The 18,321-nt window shown below is 41.8% G+C and overlaps 1 protein-coding gene across 1 annotated transcript in view; it reads left to right on the top strand.

The window, feature by feature from the left end:
• Positions 1-1,900: 1,900 nt before the first annotated feature.
• LOC120927074 (uncharacterized protein C6orf132-like) overlaps positions 1,901-18,321 on the top strand; it is a 61,533-nt gene continuing 45,112 nt past the window's right edge. The window contains exon 1 of the mRNA XM_040337501.1: positions 1,901-2,263. Within this exon, the coding sequence (XP_040193435.1) occupies positions 2,125-2,263 (139 nt within the window). The 5' untranslated portion in view covers positions 1,901-2,124. The remainder of the gene's footprint in view (positions 2,264-18,321) is intronic.

Here is an 18,321-nt window from a genome sequence, read left to right as displayed (position 1 = left end):
ATTCCCATCTCAAAAAGTTGGGAGGTATGGTGCACTACAAAAAAAAAACACTGAAAATGCATCATGAAGTAGTACTATTGCGGTTTGTGCAAAGTTTTAGGGATAAAATCTAGTTTTCTTCTACGAAAAAAAAATGCACCAAAAACGTATAAAGTCGTACTCCAAAAATGCACTGAAAAACGCATGCAGCAGCACTAGTGTGAGCAGGGCCGTCTTTAAGGCAGGGGAAAAGGGGCAGCTGCCCTGGGCCCTGTCATTGTTGTGGGGCCCAAAGCAGCTGCCTCATACTTGCCAACTATCCCAGTTTAAATTCCCTTGTCCCTTGAAGTTTTAGTCCCATGCTGTGTCCTGATATCTCAGTGTGAAGTGATGCTACTAATGCTGCCCAGCTCTGCCCTATTGTTGTGTATGTTGTGTACAGATGACTCACCCGCAGACCCTGTGTTTACATGTAAATAATCGTCATTCATATGTAAATAACTGGGGCATTCACATGTGAATATCGGCAGCATTCATATGTAAATAATGACTGCATTCATATGTAAATAGCTGAGGCCAGCGGCATTCATATGTAAATAAAGGCGGCATTCATATGTATATCATGCCCCTCTGCAGTTAAGAGATGATGTAACCTCTGGCAACCAATTAGTAAGCAGTATTACTGTACAGTAATCTCTAGCAACCAATCAACTAGAACAAATCATGTGCTGTAACCTCTAGCAACTAATCAGTGAGCCGTAATGTGTGCTCCAGTCAGTAAGTGGTAATGATATGCTGTAACCTCTGGCAACCAATCGTAATCACTGCCTGATCTGATACAGTAAACTGATTTTTCTATGTCTCAGAACAGGTGAAGAGCAAAATTGCATGGGGGGGAGATTTTTTTTGCCCAGGGTCCAATCCACATTAAAGATGGCCCTGAGTGTAATGCCGCGTACACACGTCGTTTTTTGTCTTGTAAAAAAACATTGTTTTCTCTCATGAAAAAAACAACGTTTTTCAAAAAACGACGTTGCCTACACAGCATCGTTTTTTCAAAATGCTCTAGCAAAGCGCGGTTACGTTCAGAACGTACGGCGGCACTCTGTTCCATTCAAGCTCGCGTCATAACTTGCTTCTGAGCATGCGCGGGTTTAAAAACATAGTTTTAAACGTTGTTTTAGCCTACACACGGTCATTTTTTATGACACAAAAAACGACGTTTTGAAAAACGACATAAAAAATTGAAGCATGTTCGAATTTTTTTTTGGTCGTTTTTCAGAAGACATAAAACAAAGTTTTCCCCACACACGGTCATTTTAAATGACGTTTTTAAAAATGTCGTTTTTTTTTCATCACAAAAAACGACCGTGTGTACGCGGCATGAGCCTGGAATTACGCTTCATTCACACACTGCAGTTTTGTCTCCCCATCTACCTGCCTGCACCTGAGCATGGCTCAGGGGGGCTGTACACACACTACAGCAGCAATTCTGTGCAACGTGGGTGCAGCAAAGATTAAGCGGCATGTTGCATTTAGCAGGTGTTGCCGATGCAGAAAATGACCGATGAAAGTCTATGCGGCCGCATTGCAACGCACGCAATCGCCTCATCGTCGTGTGCCTTTTACAGGGTTAAGTCAAAATACCTCCTCACCACCTGTCAAATGCCCTCTAAAGAGTGTAAACAAGCCCCAACTCTATCCAGAATTTTTCATTTTTATTGAAAGATAGGGACCTAAATGTATAAAGTAGCTAATACACTAGAGGCAAGCTCTTTGCGTTGCGGATCGGACATACAATACACAAACAAGTGAGTTTGAGAAGAGTTAATATTTAACCTTCTAGTAGCAGAGAGGTTAAACCCTGGCTGTGTCTTCCCATTAGAAGGTGGTGCTAGGTGAGAGCAGGAATGTGACTAGTGCAGTTTGGTGAAGGGAGGGTGGGGTCAGGTAGAAGCAAATGCACTGAGCCAACAGGAATCAGCTATTTACCTGCTGCAAAGGTGAGACTCAGCTTTCTATTCCTGCTGCGTACAATCTACAGGGACTCGGCTCGTTTGTTTCTGCCACCTACCCGGACTGCCTTGGAAACATGTATCGCTGCTAGAATATTTCTATTCCAAACAAGGACTAATAACTACCAAAATGAAGAAGAACACTTCCATGCAGGGGACTCTTAATAAGCTTTTTGGAAAGAAAAACAGTAGTCAAAATTCACTGTATGCGGAGAATCCACCATGGATGAAGCCTCAGGGAGTCAAGAAGACATCCGTTGACTACCAAGGTTAGTGACTGCGACTCTGATGGGGATATGTACGTCAGTATTTGTTATGCGTTTTAATTTAACCCCTTTTTCTACGGTAAGATATACAGGGCGCGTTGATACCTCCTTCGCTTTTAATCCGGTTGGGACTTTATCAATCTCTGCAGAACAGTACAGATCTGTTCCGGTTACCAAGAGATCAGCAGCATTCATTAACATTTTATGGTGGAGCAGCTTATGGACCTGTTGGATTGGTGTTTGTCAGAGGGAGAAATGACAGACACCAAGCTATCTTACCTTACTGGTTATCCTTTTGTACTTCCTTGTAATGAGATCTAGCTATATTATATAAAAGTGCCGTCTTATCTTTATTTGTAGTTTAAAAAAAAAAAAAATAGGTGACAAGAAAGGGCTTATGGGGGGAAAAAAATGCGCAGGTGTGATTTTTGTTAAAGATTTGGGAATGCGGATAAATCTTGAAGCAGACAATCAAGTGAATGCGACTCTCAAATTTTAGAATTAAGGTCTTGTATGAAAGAAGATCGCGAATACTTCTAATGCCGCACCTCTCCGCCGCCAAACGCAGCTCTGATCAATTAAACGCCTGTAGATTGTACAGAAACCAACTGTAAATTTTGTGGTTTTTATTGCTGACCCATACGTTGGTCATACACTATTGGACTCTATTCTGCCTAAAAAAACAAAGCAAAAAAACAGATCCACCATCCACTGTATACAGCGCAGATGAAAAAATCTCCCTGGGCTATTGCATTCTGACAGCTGCCACTAGAACATCTGGACAGTGGTTGCATCTGTATGGATGTAGCCGCTGTCTGGCTGACAGTTTTCTTCCTAACGCCTTTCAACTAAAGGATGTCAGGCAAGAAGGGGCTGACAGGGCCACCCAAAGCGGATTTGTGATCGTTTCATCAGTAACTCAGAAATTCGCACAGTGTATGGGCCGCTTTACATTACTGCTGTGCCCTGTAGTGGGGTGCAGAGGGTGACCGGGGCATGAATAACCTTAAAAGTGTTTTCAGCACCAAATTCAGGCAGCAAGTAATCTCCACTAGAGCACAGGGTGCTCTGAGCAATAAGGTATTTACTATCTACTTTAGAGGTAAAACCTTTATTTGGGATTTGATTTAGGAACAGGCTTTACATACAAGTACGCTTTGGATAAAATAGGACTTATTTTTTTTTGTAGTCTGTGTCCCCTTGGCAACATTTTCCTTCATTTCCTGTCCAAGACGCACAGAAGGGAGGGAAGAGCTTCTCTAAAGTGAGAGGAAGTCGCCACTTATACAGTTGTCCTTATTGGAAGGTTTCTACCTCTTATTTTTATAAAAAAAATATATATATATATATATATATATATATATATATATATATATATATATATATATATATATATATATATATATATATATATATATATATATATATATATATATATATATATATATATATTGTGTGTGTGTGTGTGTGTGTGTGTGTGTATATATATATATATATATAAATGACACAGGCCACAATAAAAACATGGTGTAGGTTCTAACCCTTCAACACTCTAGCACAACCTTGAAAATATAGTTTGCTTTACATACAATTAAAGTAGAAATGTAATAACATTTCTTTAACCTGGTTGTATGGCTTAAATATGTTTTTAACTTAATACAAAAATAAATAAAAAAAATGTGCCCTTTTTTTAAAATGTTAATTGCATAAATGAACTTCATCTGCGAGGAGGGAACATGCGCTTCTGAACCAGCATACATTGCACTCTATTCAGTACAGCACCCACACCAGCTGAGCAAGGTCAATAAAATTGATTACGCTTATAGCCAGTCCCTTCCTGTTCGTTGGATGGGATGTCTTACCTATGACCTAATCGAGATGTGGAATGTCCTGGACGTATACTTGTATATGACTCAGATAATTGTCAGTAGCACATACAATGAGAAAATTACCATTAACCCTTTTTTTTCTTGAAGACAATTTGTATATTTATTAGTAATTTAATAAGACCCATTTCACAGTTGTATCCTGCTTTGGATCAGTATCATTAAAGTAAAGGTGATTGTTTGCCGTTTTTTACATTACTTTTTTTTTTTTTTTGTCACCTGTAAGGCAAAAGGTATACTAGCTCATTATGAAATACTTACCTTAGAACGAGGTATTGGTAACTTACCTTGTCCATGCCAAGGTAGCTGACCTGTTGCCTCGGCGTGTCTTCCGGGTATCGCGGCTCCAGCGATGTGAGTGGCTGGAGCCGCAATGTTGTCACTGAGGCTGGGTTCACACTACTACACTACTTTCATCCTACTTTGCTCTGTGTTCAATGTTTCCCTATGAGAGCGTCTTGTAGTGTCCTACACAAGTCGGTCCGACTTTGAAAATTCTCCCTGTACTACTTTTGGTCCTACATTGATCCTACTTTAGGCCCATTGAATATCATTGAAGTCGGACCAAAGTAGTATCCTGTTCATGAAAGTAGGATGGATGTAGGATAAATGTAGGACCAATGTAGCAGAGCAAAGTAGGATGAAAGTAGTGTAGTAGTGTGAACCCAGCCTTAGGCTGGGTTCACACTTGTCCTACAAACGGTCCTACATTGGGAGCCTCATGTTGCATGACGTGTGAAAATCAATGTTTCCCTATGAGAGCTGTCTTAACTGGTCCGACTTTGAAAATGCTCCCTGTACTACTTTTGGTCCTACATTGATCCTACTTCAACCCATTGAATATCATTGAATTTGGACCAAAGTAGTATCCTGTTCATGAAAGTAGGATGGATGTAGGACCAATGTAGGATAAATGTAGGACCGATGTAGCAGAGCAAAGTAGGATGAAAGTAGTGTAGTAGTGTGAACCCAGCCTTAGTAATTACCACAGCCATTTCATCTGAGGGAAATCCTGAAAACATGACCTGTTTGGGTGCCTTGAGGACTGGAGTTGAAAAACACTGATCTTAGGACAGGGATGATCTCTCTTATGCATGAAACTTGAAAAACAAGCCATAGCAGGTGTATTATTTGCATCCTGGCCAGGTTCTTTTTTGTAACCTGAATGTTGAAAACTGTGTTAATTTTTAATTTCAGTCATAGTCTTTTGACTAAAATGCAGTTTTAGTTGTATTTTAGTCATCTAAACTGTTTTAGTGGTATTTTAGTCAATTAAAATAGTGTTAATTTCGTTGATGAAAATATTTTAGTCACTGAAATTAACACTGACCGACAATTATAAGCAGACAGCTCTATGATCTGCCATGCCAGCACACTAAAAATTCCAGAACTTCAGGTAAAAGGCACTTGTGTACACAGCCTCCCACAGTGTAGTGCATGGTGCCTTAGCAACGTATCGCCATGCCCAAATTCTGTCCTATTAGAACCTGGGGAGGCATACTCCTTCCTACCTGTTAAGGAAGAGAAAAAACATTCTACACACTATTTTGCCATGGTTACAAGGAAATTTTTAAAATGTTTTGGCAGTCCAAAAAAAAAAAAGTAGCTACAAATCAGAAAACAGTTTTACACATACAGCAAAGTATCGAAGTGATGAACTTTTAAACTTTTAGGGTCTGTTTTCACCATATGCGTTGAGCTGCGTTGATCTGCATAGGTCACACCATACATGTGCGGTGGTGTGTGCCGCATTAAAAAAGCGTCATGTCTGCATTTTTACACAGCGTAACATGACATCATAGTCTATGCACGCTTCTGTGTATAGACTTGAGTAGAATGTAATTTTGTGACTTTTCGATAAAGTTTTTAAAGACGAATTCCACGTATGGTTATATTAAACACAGTTACACTCGTCCAGCTTGGACCAATGTAACTCTGTATATACCATACCTGGCTAATGCCCCTGAAAGCTGGAAATCCCTAAAGAAGACATCACTACTTCAGTAATCTCCACTTGCTTCTGGTTCCCATGCTGAACGGTTGGCCTGGTGCATTCTGGACACAGGAGGCCAGCTATTTGGCACAGACAAAGTTCAGAGAATGCTTTTCCTTTTCTGAATGGATGCAAAGCATTCTCTGATTGGACAAGGTGGAGAGCATGATGTCACCGCCCCTCCGTTGCCTCGTCAGATAATGCTTTGTCTTCATTCCGAAAATGCTTTGCATTCTCTGAATTGCACCCATGCCGAGTGGCTGACCTCCTTTTTGATTATTATGAAGGGATGCAGCCCCTAGGCACAGGACTGAGAGGCAAGTGAAAATCGCTGCAGCATTTACTTCAATGCTTCCAGGGGCATTGGTCAGGTATGGTATATACACCTGGAATTTATTCCAAAAAAATAAATAAAAATAGTGTGTTGTGTTGTAATAACACAATACATCCCCTTTCTGCCAATACACAATGGATCGCAGCCTGCATGCATTTTAGCATGTGGGCTTTTGTGAAGATGCCATTATAGAACTGGGATCTGCATGTTAACTAACAGAATAAAAGACCTTAAGGTCGGGTTCATGCTAGCTGCAGCCACGTCTAGCAGCAAGGAATCCGGTGTGTCCCTGTTTTCTGTTACAGGTGCAAATCCGGTCCAAATTTTTGCCTGAATTCAGACCTGAAATGGATCCAAAGGCACACAGGACCCTTTGCCAATGCAGACCGCAGTTGCCCTGACACTGTGTGAACTGGCACCATCGAGAGCCAGTCACGGTCTCCTGTTGTGCAAATTGGATGCAGAGAAACCCACATTCCAATTCGCAAAAGTGTGAACCCAGCCTTGGTTTGGGTGACCAATCTTCATGGGTATAGGGCAGTGATGGTGAACCTATTTGAGCCCAAGTGCCCAAACTGCAACACAAAACCAACTTCTTTAGTTCAAAGTGCCAACACTGCAATTAGAGAGAGAGGGGGCTGAGAGGGAGGGAGAATGAGAGAGAGAGAGGGGGGTGAGGGAGAAATACAGTGGGTGAGTGTGTGAGAGAGGAAGGAGGGAGGGTGTGAGGGAGAAAGGGGGGTTGAAAAAGAGATGGGGTGTGAGCGAGAGGGGGTGTGTATGAGAGAGAGAATTGAGAGAGAGGGGTGTGAGAGAGATGCTGAGAGAGAGAGAGGGGTGTGAGAGAGATACTGAGATGAAGGGGGACTGGGAGAGGGGGGCTGAGAGAGATAGGGGAAAGAGAGAGAGGGGTGTGAGAGAGATACTGAGAGAGAGGCATGTGTGAGAGAGAGAAGGGGACTGAGAGAGAGGGGGGGCAGAGAGAGGAGTGTGAGAGATAGAAGGGGACAGAGAGAGAGAGGGGTGTGTGAGAGAGAAGGGGACATATAGATTTAGAGAGAGAGGGGTGTGAGAGAGAGTGAAGGGGACTGAAAGAGAGGGGACAGAGAGAGAGGGTGTGAGAGAGTGTAAAGGGGGCTGAGAGAGAAGGGCAGAAAGAGAGGGGTGTGTGAGACAGAAGGGGACAGAGCATAAGGGGGGGAGAAAGAGGGGGGCTGAGAGGAGAGTGAGATGATAGAGAGACCCCTAGCTCTGTCCCTATCTGCAGTCCCTGCTCTGCCCCCCTGCCCCAGTCTTTGTCTGCAGGTAGTCTGTGTATGATTGTGCCTGGTACCTTCCATGCCAATCTCCGTCCTTGACTTGGGGGAACTCTATGCTCTGTTCCATCCAGGGGCTTCCTCGCAGCCTGCGCCTCCCACCTGTCCCCATCTTCCAGGCCCTTAGTCAGCCTGTTCTCCAGGCTTCACCGTTGTAGAGGAGGTTTGAGGAGTTCAGGCTCTGGAAGACACCGGAGATGCTGCGCCCGCTGCTCACCTCTTCGATCGTCAAGCTCTTTGCTCTTCTCTCCCTCTCAGGCCTGTTCACCTTCGCTGCGGAGGCTCTCACCACCGCAAAACTGGACTCTCTCCCGTGCCCACAGAGATGGCTCCGTGTGCCAGCTATGGCACGCGTGCCATAGGTTCGCCATCACTGGTATAGGGTATCTGTAAGTAAGATTCAATCAAACCTGTGCTTTATAATTGCAAGGCAAAGCAACAGGTTTGCATTTATAGCTCCTTCCCCAGCAGCACATGCTTACCTATACTTTGGGGGGGGGGGTTAGTTTAATAACTGCACTAGCTAAGCGGGTTAGTCCTAATAATATGTATACTAAGTGTGGATGGCTGCTGCTTGGTGTAAGATTCCTATCTTGCTACAAGCCACCTCCTACACACAGCACTTGTATGTCCAGATGTGGTTTGGATGAGAGCAGTGGCTGCTGCATGGAAGAGCCCCCCGTTACATCCCTACCTCCTCCTCTCTCCTTGCCCGCACATGGTCTTGTTAAATATAGAAAAATGAACGTTGCATACAAACTCTTCTCTTCCATTCACACAGCATATTGTATTCTGTGCTGTCCTCCAGCGAGTTTGGGCACCTGTCACTCTCTATCTCCATTGCCAGTTCTTCCGGGCAGTAATCCTCATTTTTTTCATTGGGTGACCACTGATGATGTAACTCCTGCATATTCGCACAGGAGTAAATCCGCCTATGCTGGAAGGCGCCAAGAGTGTACACTGCATGGCACATGGGCCATACAGTGTGTATACAAAAAATATCGCATGGAGAAAGAGAAATGTTTTAGCAGAAGAGACTACATGTCTATGACAAAAACCCTGTAGCTTAGTATTTTTGTTTTTTTATTCTTTTAGAGATTAATTTCCTTTTAGGACCTTTTGTAGCTTGATAGCAATGCCAAGTTGGTTAATTTTCTATCATTAGCCAGTTGTGGACAGTGAACGTATTAAGCTGGCCAAGTGGCCATACATGAATCAAAATTCAATCCATGTATTAGGACCCTGGTTGTACAGAAGTCAATCTACAGATTGACTTCTGTACAAGCAGCCTGTCAGGTTTTTCCTGATCGATCAGTGCCTCCGGCTATAGCCGGCAGCACTGATAAGCGTATTCTGATGGTGGGCAAGTCTCCCTGCTGTCAGAACACAATCAACACGGCGCAAGTGATTTCCCCATCCACATTGAATGTGTGGATGGGGGAATCGGATAATTTTTATTCGTTCAACCCACTGGTTAAACAAAACAAAACAAAAAAGATTACTGCCCTACTAATGCCCACATAAACTTTATTAAAAAATACACAGGAGGCAACTATGTCCTTTGTGCTTACTTGTGTTTGTATATCTCTGTTTGATAAAATTAAAAAATGTGTAAATTGAAAAAAAAAAATGAAAAAAAATACACAGGGCATGTGTAGTGCGTCCTTTTTCTTCTGCCACACACCCTCTTCCCTTTCTTGCTAGCAAACATATCTGAAGTTGCTGTGTAAATTCAGCAGCTGGAGATGCTGCCACTGTCAGAAAAACAAACTGTTTATGAAAAGACTATTCAGAGGCAAAATAGAGATGCAAAGTAATAGTGTTACTTTTGTATCTACTCTGTTTCATTCATCTGCAGGTCAAAGAGAGGAGCTACTTCCCTTTTTCCACTTAAAAAATAAATAAAAAAGAATAATGGTTTATATTTTTCTAATATTTAACTTTTTGTTTTCATTTTTATTGTTTAATACCTTTTTACAATGCTTGTTACCAGCATTATAACTGTGGTGTAACTTTAAATGGGAAAATGATGGCACAAAAGATGCTTTTTATTTACAGGGAGTATTTCTGATCAAAGTGGAGGGGGGGGGGGAAGAAATGATAATATATGCACTATGGGTACATATGTGTAGTGCCCATTAAAGCCTGCTTTTCTTGCCACTGCATTTATGCGTTTGTGCGCAATAACAACTTAAAACGATGTTTCAGCATGGGGACTTTTTTTTTTTATTGGCAGCTACCCCAGCCGGTTTTCGGATTGGTCTCCAATATATACTGTTCTACTTTCATACTTTGCATGTAAGTAAGCTAAGCAGGTAATTCCTTGAGTACAGAGTACAAATATGGTTGCTCATTTTTCTGAAAAGCCTTATTACAATCATTATTGGCAGCAGGTCCCGTGTTTCACAAGCCAGGTGCCAACCCTACTAGAGTATGCTTTGTCACTGACTACACTGTTCATTTAGAGAGCTGGAATAAAAGCAATAGACAGCTTGTTGGTGGCTACATTCCAGGAACATGTATTTCTTGTGGCTTTTGCATGGCAGGCTCATGTGATGCAATATGGCATGGCAGCATTTAACCCTATATTACAGTAGGACAGGCAATTTTAATTGACTAATTGGCTTGGTAATTACTGTGCTGTCAGCATTTTGCCCTGGTGAGAATTCAGTTGTCAGGCAAAGGGATGCTTGGATCTTATTTCTGTAGCTTTTCTAGCTACTCAATTTTAGGTCATTAGCATTAGAAAAGAGCAGGAGTACATTCTTGTTACAAACAAAGATGCATCTGTCCCCTTGCATTGTGTAAAATAGAAGAAGCTGCTGCCTATTGCTTATTGCCAAGCCTCCCTTTAAGCACCCCTGGATTTTTTCATATTTATTTATTTTTTACATTGGATTATACATTGGGTTTACTTTTTCACATATTTGCTACAGTAAAACACATTCCCCAGATACAACCAAAGAAATTAATTGAACAAGACCCAAATTTGGCAAAAAATTGGCGGTGGCTCTTTATTGGTTTTACATATCAAACGACAATACTTTTTATCAAGTATAAATTTTAGCATAACTTTAATAAACAAAAAATGTTTGCTCAGTTGTCAGATTTTGAGCAGGAGTAACCAACATTCTAACATAGAAATATAACGTCCCTCCTTAGAAGTCTAGGGTGACCCAATCACATAATGGTGCTCGTGACGGAGCTCTTTTGCTGGTGCTCTGGTCATAGGAAAATAAATATGCCCCACTCAAGCAACCCTTATATAAGCAATCCTATAATTCCAGAACATTCCTCATATTCCAATTGGTTCCCACTGAATTTTGTGTCACCATATTTAAAATGATAGTACATCTTTATTGCCGGACACTTGAAAGCTTAAATTAAACTTAAATTTAAAAGACAAATTGTGTCCCCTTTTTTCGTTCTCTGACCACCTCATAAGTACAGGACCCATCGCAGAGTTAAGGGTGTTTTTGAGCTTTCCCTTAAACAGGTCACTTGATGCTGAGCTAAACAGTATGTGTTAAAGCTGAGATCCAGCGAAAAAATAAAATATTAAAAGCCAGCAGCTACAAATACTGCAGCTGCTGACTTTTTAATAACTGGACACTTACCTGTCCAGCGCGCCCGCGATGTTGGCAGCAGAAGACGAGCAATCGATCGTCTCTCTGCTGCCCTCGCTGCCATCCTCGGTGAGGGAATCGGGCAGTGAAGCCTTGGGGCCCTACTGCGCATGCGCGAGTAGTGCAGCGCTTTCCCAGTGGTCCCTGCTGTCTCCTGGGACCAATGTGTTTCCCAGAAGGCAGCAGGGGGGGGGGACGGGAAGTGGAGTGACTCATTCCAGGAAGTGGGTGCAAATACCTACAGGTATTTGCACCCACTCCCCCCTGAATGGTGCCAAATGTGACATCGGAGGGGGGAGGGTTCCGAAAAGCGGAAGTTCCATTTTTGGGTGGAACTCCGCTTTAATGCTTTAGAACAGTGGTCTCCAAACTGTGGCCCCTTTGCTAGCCTTTATCCAGCCCTTGGGGCACTATTCCTACCACTGACACCAACAGTGGGGCATAATTCCTGCCACTGACACTAATGATGGGGCATTATTTCTCCCCCTAGTATTAATAATTGGGCCCTACTCCTCCCACTGACCCCAACCCTAAGACCATGTTTATTCTCACTAATGCTGGGCCGGGACATTTTCTTCTCCCACTGGACACAATCTGGCCCCCTGAGGTCTGAAGAACAGTAAACTTGCCCTTTTTTATTAAAAAGTTTGGAGACCCCTGCTTTAGAAGAAAGGGAATGGCTTGAACTGTACAGTGCCTTGAAAAAATATTCATACTCCTTGACATTTTGTCATGTTACAACCAAAAACATAATTGTACTTTGTTGGGATTTTATGTGATAGGCCAACACAAAATAGCCCATAATAGTAAAGTGGAAGGAAAATTATAAATGGGTCTTCAATTTTCTTTTTTTTTTCCCAAATATGTAAAAAAAATATGTGCCGTGCATTTATATTCACCCCCCCCCCCCCCCCCCCCCGAGTAAATACTTTATAGAACCACTTTTTGCTGCAATTACAGCTGTGAGTCTTTTTTGGTATGTCTCTACCAGCTTTGCACATCTAGAGAGTAGAAATAGGCTCGCACGTGTTTGGGATCCCACCTGCCCTATCTCGCCAGGAAGCCGACACTGCACGCGACTAATCTCAAGCCGTGAGACGTTTCCCAGTCCGCAGCTACACAGATCGGGAAATGTCTCACTGCCTGTGATTAGCCATGTGCAGTGTCGGCCTTCTAGCAGGATCATGCAGGTGTGATCTTGAACGCGCTCTAGCCCATTCTTCTTTGCAAAATAGCTCAAGCTCTGTCAGGTTGGATAGAGCGTGTCTGTGGACAGCAATTTTCAAGCAATTTGGATTTGGGTCTGGAGTGGGCCATTCCAACACATAAATATGTTTTGAAATAAACCATTCAATTGTAGCTCTGGCTGTATGTTTAGGGTCATTGTCCTGTTGGAAGATGAACCTCTGTCCCAGTGTCAAGTCTTTTGCAGACTCTAACAGGTTTTCTTCTTAGATTGGAAGATGGATGGAACAAAATACAGGGCCATCAACTCTGACCAGCTTCCCTGTCACTGCTGAAGAAAAGCATCCCCCACAACATGATGCTGCCACCACCATGTTTCACGGTGGGGATGGTGCGTTCAGAGCGATGTGTAATGTTAGTTTTTACGCCACACATATCGTTTTTGCTTTTAGGCCAATATGTTAGATTTTGGTCTCCTCTGACCAGAGCACAGTCTTCCACATGTTTGCTGTGTTCCCCCACATGATTTCTCGCAAACTGAAATGGGACTTATTAAGGCTTTCTTTCAACTATGGCTTGCTTCTTACCACTCTTCTATAAAGGGCAGATTTGTGGAGTGCATGACTAATAGTTGTCCTGTGGACAGATTCATCCCTTAACCGAGCTGTGGATTGCAGCTCCTCCAGAGTTACCATGGGCCTCTTGGCTACTTCTTCGATGTACTTCTTGCCTGTGCTCTCAGTTTAGGTGGACACCCATGTCTTGATAGGTTTACAATTGTGCCATACGCTTTCCATTTTCGGATTATGAATTGAACAGTGCTCAGTGAGATGTTCAAAGCTTGGGATATTTTTTTTTTTTTTATAACCTAACCCTGCTTTAAACTTCTCTACAACTTTATCTGGTGTATTTCTTGGCCTTCACGATGCTGTTTATTTACTAAGGTTCTGTAGCTTCTGAGGGCCTCACAGAACAGCTGTATTTATACTGAGATTAAATTGACGCAAGTCAATTGGTTCCAAAATATTTTAGTTAGGGGTATTAGAGAAAGGGGGGCTGAATACAAATGCACATCACACTTTTCAGATATTTATTTGTAAAAAAAATTAAAACCATTTATTTTCCTTCCACCTCATAATTATGTGCCACTTTGTGTTGGTCTATAACATACAATTCCAATAAAATACATTTATGTTTTTGGTTGTAACATGACAAAATTGTGGTATAAATACTTTTTCAAGGGGTATGAATATTTTTTCAAGGCACTGTGTATATAGCTATTAAGCAATGCTTACTATTTTGAATAGGTGTGCTCTGCCAAAAAGCAGGAGTGTGCCATTGTTCTAGTTCCTCAAACATTTTGAAGAGAATAGAAAGTTGTCCTATGTTGACACCTTAAGATTGTAATATGATCTGATGTGATTTTTAAAGTGTGTGTTTGTGTAGTGTGTACCCTATTCTGTGTGAGGTAATATTTTGCTATCAGTGATGCTTAAAGCGGGAGTTCACCCGAATTTTTTTTTTTTTTTTTTTAAACATTACATTGAGGCTCATTTTGGGAAGCAGAATCAGGTGTGTTTTTTTTTTTTTTTTTTAATCGAAGCAGTACTTACCGTTTTAGAGATAGATCTTCTCCGCCGCTCCCGGGTATGGTCTTCGGGACTGGGCGTTCCTATTTGACAGGCTTCCGACGGCGCCTGTGCACTGACGTTCGGCTACTTTCGGAAAATCGTGACGCGCTGTATGCCACCGTCGGAAGCCTGTCAATCAAATAGGAACGCCCAGTCCCGCAGCCCATACCCGGAAGTGGCGGAGAACATCTCTCTCTAAAACGGTAAGTACTGCTTTGATTAAAAAAAAAAACACCCGATTCTGCTTCCCAAAATGAGCCTCAATCTAATGTTAAAATTTGAGTTTTTGGGTGAACCTCCACTTTAAATGAAGTCTTCAATGTGATTTGTATAGTCATGAGGTTTTTGTCTGGGGAAGAAGTGAACAGTAATATATCGCTGGCAAAGAATACAAATTTTATCCTGCGGATACGGAACCCTAGTGAGGCTTGTATTAACGCTGTTGAGGTATCTCACGGGAGGTTCAATAGCAAGTCTAAGCAATAGCATCCACTAAATTGCATATCATCGAATACACAATACAGCCGAGGAAGGCTAACATTATTAAGGTATTTCTCAGCATCAGTTGTGACTATGGCCATATCCTCGGAAGATGGTTTAATAGAGGTAAGGAGGTCTTGCCAGAGAGGGGCATTGATTTTTTCAGTGCCCACCAAGAGTCTTTACAATTTTATCTACTGCTATGTAAGAAAAAAGTTGTAAATGGTTTTGGCAGAGAATTGGGAGGAAATTTTAAAAATTGGCAATTCTCTGCCATGGATATTTAGAAATACTCTGTAACCCTCTTTGGGCTCTTTCACACGTCCGCTCCGCTCGTCCGTGTATTACAAGTTCGTTCACGGACTTGTAATACATCCCTATGGGATCGCGTCCGTTAGCGGATGGGGCATCCGCTAACGTCCGCGACCATCCGCGTCCGTCGGGATCCGGTTTTGCGGACGGAAGAAAACCCTATTTTTCTTCCGTCCGGTGGAACGGATCGGATGCAGACGGACAGACGGTCCGTCTGCATCCGATCCCCCATAGGGGACAGCGGAGCAGAGACAGGGCGGTCTCTGCACTGTGTGCGGGGACCGCCCTATCCGCCGACAGCTCAGCGGGGATGACTGAGGATCCCCGCTGAGCTTTGGCGGACACAGAAACGGTCCGCTCCGTGTGAAAGGACACTTTGTCAGCTCCATTGTTATTTCCTAACATGGACTTCTTGTGGCTAAGCATAAATACACAAGCACTTCTGCCATAAGACAGAAAACCTTTAACTACACCAGTGGTGCTAAACCTTTTGAAGAATGAGGGCCACTTAAGTGATTGAGTAACCAGTTGTGGGCCACAATGAAATGATATGGTTAAGAATTTTTAAATGTTTTATTTTGAATAGCATAATGAACCTTTTCCTCCTCCAGCCACTGAATGCTGGTGGGAGGGAGTGGAGGAGAAGCTGGCTTTTATCGGCTGCAGGAGGAAAATTTGAGAGGCTTAGATCCTTTATATGCTTCCCCTCCTGTCTAAGTATAAAACAGAATGTGACAGGGAGGCCACATGGGTCCCCTGGGACATTTGGCAGGGTCACTATTGCCACCTCTGGCACTAGACCAGTGGTTTTGTGTGTGTGTGTGTGTGTGTGTGTGTGCGCGCCAAAAACACCTCAACTATAGGAGTTTTGCCACCCCACAAACTGCAAATGTATATGTGCCCTTACTATCCCGAGCCCCTATAAGGCTGCTTTTTACACTGATGCACTGCGTTTACATGCAACACAGCTGTAGCACAGTGCACCCGCGGCATTTCTGTGGTTTTGCTGCCATTTGCTATAGACTTCTATTATATCTTGCGGGTGTGGTGCACTTTCTGAAAGCACACCAAACTCCTGCATTCAGGAGTTTTGGTGTGTTTTTAGAAAGCGCACCAAACCTGCAGGCTATAATAGAAGTGTGCTTCCTTGCTTTGAGGTGGAGGGCCACATCAGAGGGCTCTGAGAGCCACAGGTTGAGCACCCCTGAACTACACCTACCCAAAACTGCACATTCTAAAGTAGTCCTTTTGGATAAAATGTGTTTTCTGTATTAAGGCTACGTCTGCCCTGAGGTGTGTTAAATGTAGTAGAATCTGAATTAAATTAAAAAAAATTGGGGGGGGGGGAGAGACTGAAGCCCAAAAGATCACACTGATCTATGATATGATATGATATAGAAGGACAGACTGGAGCTGAGTGGTCTGATGGAAGTCGGTGTATGAATGGTGCCAATAAATGCCTGCATCTATGACATACAATAAAAAACATATAGGGAAGAAGTGTAGTAATGGAGACACCTGTGCAAACACAGTTAATGTTAAAAAGAAGCACTAGTTCAAATAGTGTGCTTGTTATGAGCATGAAGTAAAATAATAACCTTTAGTCATAGACTTCACTTTTTTTTTCCCAATGTTCCATTAAAAAGAAGCATAGGAAAGCAGAAACACAATTTGTCTCTGGACAGCCGCACTCTGCACAAATTGTAGCCTTTATTAAAAGAAGGACGGCACTACAAGTCGCAGCAAAGTAAAATAAAAGCCAACGACTGACGTGTTTCGCACTGAAACTAGTGCTTAGTCATAGCTAAAAAATACAACAAATGATATAGATATATATATATACATATATACAACCTTAATGAGACCATATGACTGAAGACCCAAGAAAACAGATGGTGTCCAATTGTCTTATTAGTTGACAAACCAATAAGTGGATGGGAGTGTCATGTGAAAAAAACCTCTAATGAAAGAGAGAAAGTGTGTATACCTTCATGTACATACAAGGATGATATAAAAAAAAAAAAAAAAAGAAGAAGCATAGGGATTGATTTATTAAAGGCAAATAGATTGCTCACTCTGCAAGTTTCTCCAGAGAGAAGGAATACCTAATCACATGCATCAAAAAGGGATTGTAACTCAAGAAGTTGGGATTTTAAAGGCAATATAAAAAAAATGATATAGAAAAATATACAGTATGTTTATTAAAAAAAAATACAAGAAAAACATACGTGCTCTACAGAAGTAGAACCACAAGGGTTAAAATTGAATCGCATAAAAATGTGCATGAACATCTAGCATAAATACATTGTAACTGCATCAGACCCCAAGAACATTGTACAGACAGTTCCTGGAGATGACAGGCTGCGAGATCAAACCCATTTCGAAAATACAGAACAATCTTCATCAGGGTCTCATAAATATCCATGATGCATATTTCGGCACATACAGCAGCGCCTATTACATAATAATCAAAAAACTTACATATCCATATGTTCATTCATTAATGTGTTTTTTCGTGAATGAACATATGGATATGTAAGTTTTTGATTATATATTATGTAATAGGCGCTGCTCTATACGCCGAAATATGTATCATGGATATTTGTCGTGAAACAATATGTATTCTATGCATTGATCATATGCTCTGCAATTTCAAAAATGGCTGCTGTCCCTGATTAAGATTGTTCTGTATTTTTTTTTTTTTTCTAAAAGCGTTGGCTTTCGCAGCCTGTCATCTCCAGGAACTGTCTGTACAATGTTCTTGGGGTCTAATGTATTCATGCTAGATATTCATGCACATTTCTATGTGATTCAATTTGAACCCTTTTGAGCACTTATGTTTTTCTTGTAAATTTTGTAATAAACATATATTTTTTCTATACTTACACTTTTTTTTCTATTACCTTTACAATACCAACTACTTGAGGTACAATCCATTTTTGATTAATGAGGGATGATGGCAATACACATGCCAATCCATGGGAGTCTATCTATTTTCTAAGCCTAATCACATGCAATGGAGGGGAAAAAAAAATTTTTTTGCTTGCATATGAGGATGATTTGAAGTCAGCAGAGCTTCCACTCATTTACTAAGCTCTGTTGCAACTGCACCTGCAGAAAGGTGTGCTATTGGTTATCTGGCATGTGGAAATTGAATCGCTAGATACAATACCCATTGCTGGTAATGCTCGCCAATGCTGAAAATTGGTGATCCTGGCTGGGATGTGGAGTCCCTCAGTACCTCCTAACATTGATGGATATAAGACAAACAACTCCATGGATTCAAACATTGTCAATA

This window comes from Rana temporaria, chromosome 2 (genome assembly GCF_905171775.1).
Source record: "Rana temporaria chromosome 2, aRanTem1.1, whole genome shotgun sequence".
Taxonomy (NCBI): Eukaryota; Metazoa; Chordata; class Amphibia; order Anura; family Ranidae; genus Rana; species Rana temporaria.
Note: the sequence above shows the minus strand (reverse complement) of the source record. Positions and strands in the feature narration are given on the sequence as shown.